General features: G+C 50.0%; 1 protein-coding gene across 1 annotated transcript; it reads right to left on the bottom strand.

The window, feature by feature from the left end:
- Positions 1 to 1,327: 1,327 nt before the first annotated feature.
- On the bottom strand, positions 1,328 to 6,608 carry LOC139833604 (uncharacterized). Its single transcript, XM_071823922.1, has 3 exons — positions 4,744 to 6,608; positions 1,546 to 4,645; positions 1,328 to 1,408 (listed from the first exon to the last, which is right to left on the bottom strand). Exons 1-3 carry the CDS (start codon positions 6,606 to 6,608, stop codon positions 1,328 to 1,330), a joined length of 5,046 nt encoding a protein of 1,681 aa, XP_071680023.1.
- Positions 6,609 to 7,049: the final 441 nt, after the last annotated feature.

Genomic DNA, 7,049 nt, shown 5'->3' with positions numbered 1-7,049 from the left:
GCCGCCGGCGCCTGCACAGGACGACGACGACGCGTTGGCCTTCCACAACGAGGAGGCCAAAGACGACAGCGATGACTACGTTGCCTGCATTTTTCAGGAATGGCAGTTGGCCATGGTGGACAGCCGAGAGTTCGAGTACCCGGCGACGATGACGGACGACGAGATCGAGAGGCTCGGCGTCCTCATCTCAGAGGTGGACCGACCGGTGCAGTCGCCACTGCCCCGGTACGCCACCGGCATCATGTCGCCGGGCCTCACGGAGGAAGAGGCCCTCCGACGGGTGCTCGAGGACTCGGCCCCCCAACCGGTGCAACCGCCGCCTCCACCTCCACCACCGGCGTGGGCTGCTCCACCTCCACCATCGCCGGCGGCACTGGCTTATGTTCCGCTGGCTCCCTACTGAATATGTTTTTATATTGAAAAAATGCAAAATCGAAAAAATGCGTCGTGCCGCTTGTGCCACCACCGACGCAAACGAACGCGCGCGAAAATTTTGGAAATTTTGGACACCCGAAATGCATCGCCCCGTTTTTTTTTTGTGAATGGATATTGTATTAATCAAGCAAGAGAATTACACTCGCTGCGGCAGAGAGCCGTAACGTCATCTGGGCCTGACCCTGCCCAAGTTTGAGTTCTAGCACTAGTTCTACCCAAGTTTGCCAGAATATGGCTTACAGAATTTTGCTCCCGGCTAATAGTTCCAATCACCAGGTTGCTTCTCGTTGCCATTAGGCGTTTGATCTCCTGGATTAAACCTGTGAAAGGGGACCGATTGAGTTCCCCCGAACGAATCATGTTCACAGCTTCGGCACAGTCCATCTCTATCATACATGGAAGAGAGGACCAATCCAGGGCCAAAATAACACCTTCGCGGCAAGCTTCGAGCTCAGCTTCAAGCGGGCTGAGACAGGGCTGTAGGGAGAGGGATTTTGAAACGATGATCGCTCCCCTGTCATCCCGCAACACTACTCCTGCACCTCCCACACCCATCTCCTTGCAGAACGAGCCGTCTACATTCAGCTTCACAGAGCCCTCTGGTGGCTTCCTCCATGGTCTTGGCTCCCCTTGTTTCGTGTTCTTCTTTTTTGGGATCGTCTCCCAGATAACTGCTGTCTTCCCTTTAGCTGGATCAGCGTGCGGAAACTGCTTTATCATGATGAGAGATTGCATGTAACTGCATAAGAAACCCCGAGAGCTCTCCACAGGTGGCGCCGGTTTGTGATGGATCACCTCATTCCGGCAGTGCCATATACGCCAGAATGTCATGAGGATCATGGCCCTAGCCATATCTTCCTTTCCGTCGAGGAGATGAAGTAGCCACTCAGCATCATCCGACTCCAATCCTCGCAGGTCTGGAAGCGGCCAGACCTCCTCCATAGCTTGCCACAAGCTTCTCGCCATTGTGCATCTGCAAAAAGTGTGGAAAGTGTCCTCTCGTTCCACCCCACAAATAATGCATATATTAGTTACTTCCATCTTCCTCTTATGCTTATTATCTTGAGTAGCTAGGGAATTTGTGGCCAGTCTCCATGCAAAAGAGCGTACCTTAGGGGGCGCAGGGCACCCCCAAAGAACCGCCCAAATGGCCCTGCGGCCATTCGGTGCCCTGCTCGTGGAGCCTATAGAAGGCCTGCTCAGCTCCTCCCTGCCGAGCCAGTACGCACTCTTGACGGAAAAGACACCTGTAGGTGTTGGAGCCCATGCGAGCACGTCCTCGGCTCGTCGAGACCCCAACTTGATCTTGATTATTTCCTCCACGTCAGCTTGCATGAAATGACGCTGCAGCAACTGCATATTCCAAGCACCATGATCATCAATAAGAGCTGAAACCCGGCGTAGCCTGCATTCCTTCCGATCCGATATAGGCCTAAAGGAGTGGGGCCTTGGTATCCATGGATCTCGCCAGATACGGATGCTTTCGCCATTGCCAATTCGCCATATAAGTCCCTTCTTCAGTAACTCCAAACCATGTTGCACACCTTGCCAGGCCGGCGAAGCATTAGACGAAAAACCCGTGTCCTGCAAGACACCATTAGGATAATATTTGGATTTCAATAGGCGTGCACACAGAGTATCAGGTTTGGTTAGGAGCCGCCACGCCTGCCGTGCTAGGAGGGCTTGGTTAAAGATCCGAATGTTTCTGAAGCCAAGGCCACCATGAGATTTTGGCATAGTAATTCTGTCCCATGAGATCCAATGAGTTTTCCGTTTCCCCTGATTAGCACCCCACCAATAGTTCCGCACCATACGCGTCAGATCATCACAGACAGCCATTGGAAGTTTAAAAATTCCCATAATATATGTTGGAATGGATTGTGCTACTGATTTAATCAGTGTCTCCTTTGCTGCTTGTGAGTGCAGTCCATCCCAAGCTAGCATACGTTTCAGCAGTCTCTCTTGCAGATTCTGAAATCGCCCCTTATGCATTCTTCCTTGGGGAGTTGGCAGTCCTAGATATTTGTCCTCAAAAACGTCCGGCCGAACCTGCAGAATTTGCTTGACTAGAGTACCTGTAGCCTCTGGACAGTTGGGACCAAACAAGATAGAGCACTTATCTCGATTAATTAGCTGCCCTGTTGCTGTTGCATATGTGTCAATTACATCACTGATATGCTGCGCTTGCTGCTGGCTGGCCTTAAAGAACAAAAGGGTATCATCTGCAAAGAGAAGATGAGAAACTCCTGGAGCTCGCCGACAAACCTTGACTGGCTCAATTTGATTTGCAAGCACTTCCTTCCTTAATAAAGCCGAGAGACCATCCGCCACAAAGAGGAATAAAAATGGGGATAAGGGATCACCTTGCCGAAGCCCACGCGACGGTGCAAACGATTCAAGGAGGGTTCCATTTAATTTAACAGAATATCTCACCGAGGTGACACAGCACATTATCCATTGCACCCATTGGTGAGAGAAACCCATCTTGAGCATCATCTGCTCCAAGAACTCCCAATCCACACGATCATACGCCTTTGATAGGTCCAATTTGTAAGCACAATAGCTCTTTTCTGGATCCTTTTCCTGTTGGATATGGTGGAAGCATTCAAAGGCCACTATAGCATTATCCGTGATTAAACGGCCTGGGACAAAAGCACTTTGAGCCTCCGATATAGTATCGTCCAGGGTAGGTCTCAATCTATTCACGAGACACTTAGAAATAACCTTATATATCACATTACATAAGCTAATAGGCCTGAACTGCGCAAGTGTTTCTGGTTCATCAACTTTAGGAATAAGGACAATAGTGGTTTCATTTATACCTTCTGGCATGATACCTGTACTGAAGAATTCCTTAACTCCTGCAATGACCTCCTCCTTTAGCACACCCCAATTACGCTGAAAGAACCGTGCTGGGAAGCCATCAGGTCCTGGTGATTTGAGCGGTCCAATCTGAAACAGGGCGTCAGCTATTTCTTTATCTGTGAAGGCTGCACATAGTGCTGCATTCATCTCCGGTGTTATTTTCTCCTCAAAAAGGCTCAGGACTGGTTCATGGTTCAAGGTTGTATCCTTCTCAAACAAAGATTTAAAGTAGGCCGTGGCCATCTGACCCATCATTTTTGGTTCCCTTTGCCACTCATCATTTCCATCACGCAGCTTTTTTATCTTATTCTTCCGCGCCCTCCACACTGCCTTATTATGGAAGAAACGAGTATTACAGTCGCCTTCTTTCAGCCAATCAATCCTTGATCTCTGCATCCACATCATCTCCTCCCTGTACAACAGCTCGTTCATCTTGTCAGTCACTGCTCTAATTTCCATCCGATCAGCATTCATACTCATCAATTCAACAAGTTTATTTCTATTATGCTCAAGCTCGCGATTGACGGCTCCAAACTTGGTCCGACTCCACTCCTGCAATCTGCCCATGACATGCCCAAGGCCCTTACTAATATCGCCAAGTGTGCGTTTTGTCCCTGCATCCTCCCAGGCCGTTGCAACTCGTTCAGGGAGGCTGGGATCCCTCTCCCACATCACCTCATAATATTTACGCGCTGGTTTCCGCCCCTGGTTTTCTTCCTTCACACATTCAATAATGATTGCGCAATGATCTGAACATGGCGTCACTTTATGTACAACTCGTGCTTCAGCGAAGATATTCCTCCAGGAGTTGCAAGCTACAGCACGGTCAAGCCTAACCTGGACATTGGCTCTCCCACTTCGTTTATTATCATATGTGTACGCCGGTCCAGAAAACCCAAGATCAATTAACTCACAGAGCTCCAGCGCCTCTCTGAAATTCCTCATTTGACTCTCTGGCCGAGGAGAGGCAGAGAAATGCTCAAAGCCCCACATCGCCTCATTAAAGTCGCCAAACACACACCAAGGCAGATTTGATTGAGGTTTGAGAGCACGCAGCTTGTCCCACATCAGCTGTCTATTTTCTACTCTTGGTTCCCCATAGATACAAGTAAGGCGCCAACAAGGTTCTTGAGCAGAAAACTGGACGTATGCATCTATATATCTGTCCGTAACCTCCTGGATATCTACCACCATCTGCTCATGCCAAAAGAGAGCTAAACCGCCACTTCTGCCAATGCTGTCACAGCCCACGAAACCCTTAAGGCCTAATCGCCCTCTTAATCTTTTCATTTTCTCTGCTTTCTGCCGCGTCTCACTGAGGAAAACAATTTTTGCATCTGCTGACCTACACAGGCCAACAATGTCACGAACTATCGGTTTGTTCCCCGCTCCCCGACAGTTCAAACTGAAGCAATTCATTGTCCCTGACGGGCTGCGCCATGCGTGCCCGTCAGTTGACCAGCGGCCCCAAGGCTGGTTGCCTCCAATGCTACATTCCTACTCTCCAGTGATTCATGTTTCCCCTTTTTCTGCTTTCCTTCCGCTGTAATTTCTCTTTCTGAAACAACATTTTTAGCTTGCTCATCATCCACGGTGTTCTGCTGGTCCGGCCCACGTTTTCCCAGGATAGAGTCAGCGTCTGACATGGCTGTGTCTTCTGCTGAAAAGGTGAAGGAGTTTAACCCTCTCAGTGGCGGTATCATCTCTTCACTGCCCAGGCCTGCAAGATAACTAGCACTAGGAAATGATGGGTACATAGCTAGAGGCATTACGCTCTGTATCACAGGTTGATGCTTCAGTCCTACCAAACTGCCACGGCCACGCCCCGGTTTGCTTGCAGGCTTTTTCTGAATTTTCTGCCTGCTCGAAGCTTCACCCACACAGACTAACGGGAGTGTCATATGGTTTATCTTCCCAGCCAATTCCTTGTCAACCTCCTCAGATCCCTCCTTTTCCCCTTCCTCAAAGCCATCCCACACATCTACTGCTGCCGGTATATGATCACCCATGTGGCGTACTACTCTACTGTTCCTCCTTCTATCCGTCGGCATTCCCAGGGTAGCAGAATTTTCATCACTTGCTGAAAAGTTTAAGTTGAGGTTCTTCCTAACAGAGTTGTGCTGTTGTGGAGGTCCATAAGCCTGACGCTTCTCAAATTTGCGGACCGGCGAGCAACGCAGGCGCGAATCATACTCCAAGGACGGCACTCCTATCCGCTTCTTCTCACATTCCGTGTCATCATGCCCTATGTGACCGCACCAGAAGCAGAAGTAGGGCACTCTCTCATACCTAAGCAGATAAGTTGCTACTTCACCTTGTCCTTTAACCTGGATAGGAATACTTGGGCGGAGCCGGCGGTCCACAGGGATCTCAGCTCGCACACGCAGGAAATCATGTGGACTATTACCCTCTGCATCCAGGTCCACGTCCAGATATTTCCCAAGCTTATTCCCTATTAGCATAGCCGTGCTCTTCTTTTGACGTCTCCATGGCAGGTCATAAACCTGCACCCAGAGTGGTACTGTGTTCAACACTGTCTCCGACGGTCTCAAGTCCCCTTGGATCTTGGTCACCAATAATGGGTATCCTCTGTAAATCCATGGACCCCCACGAGCAACGAAATCATAATCTCCTTCCGAGTAGAAAGTAATCTTGAACCAGTTCTTTCCTAAAGGTGCAAAGTTTACACCCGTGCGCAGACGCCAAACTCTGCTGTTGAAGTGGGTAGTCATGTCGTCAATATCCGATCGCCTCTGGCTGACATACCTACCCAACAATCTCCACCGCTGTTGTACCTCCGGCGGTAGTTCTTCATCATCCTCCTCCAATTCCAGAACCTCATCATCCTCCATGTTCACTTCACCCTCCAGAATCCCATCAAGATCATCTAAACCTTCAGCCGCCGCAGATTGCCAGTTGCCAAGCTCTGGCGGATCAACCCTCATCGACGGAATACTCCCCTGGCCTGGCGCAGATGCGAACGCAGTTCTTGTTAGCAACTTCGGGTGGGTAGGTGCCTTACCGGCTCCCCCTTGATCACCCCCATTGCCAGCAAGATCCATCGAACGATCGCGCGCAGAAGAGCGATCTAAACCAGGGTCGTACGCGAAGATTGGGTTATCGAAGATCTTACTTGAATTAGGGATTGCGTGACTCCCAGGGACCTCACGGGTGCCCCTTATACCCTTGTCCTCTTCCTTTCCAAAGCCGTCCACGAGCAGATCAGGCCGTATTCCACTCGGACTCCTGCCCTTGACCGATCGGGACTGCTCCCTAACCTCAGAGACTCGTTGACCTCGTAGACTCATAGTACTCCCGAGTTGGATAGGGGTGGCGGCGCGCAATCGCCCGCTAGTCGCCAGGAGCCCTAAACCTAACTCGTAGCCAGACCCTTAGTAGCAAGTACCAACACTAGTGTACATCGCCCTGTTGGAGATGTCCTGATCTGATCCCTTTCTTGGATATCTTCTTCAACTTGCAATAAGGAGTAGCTAGAAACAGAGAACATGCACATTTGGGCAATGATATGATACAAAGCCTTTTTCTTTACAAGATTTTTTCCTTCGCAAGTAGCTATTGTTTGCTGGTTCACGAATGATCAGGAATAGGGGCGGCACGGCCGCCCTCAAGTGGGCGCCTTGAACCACTTAGAAATTACGCACATTCAGATTCTGCAGACATGGGACAGATCAAATAGCCGAGCGCACTGAGACGACTTGGCAATTGGCACTCATGTCCAGCCTTCCAGG

This window comes from Lolium perenne, chromosome 7 (genome assembly GCF_019359855.2).
Source record: "Lolium perenne isolate Kyuss_39 chromosome 7, Kyuss_2.0, whole genome shotgun sequence".
Classification (NCBI taxonomy): domain Eukaryota; kingdom Viridiplantae; phylum Streptophyta; class Magnoliopsida; order Poales; family Poaceae; genus Lolium; species Lolium perenne.
This window is presented reverse-complemented; position numbering and strand designations above follow the sequence as displayed.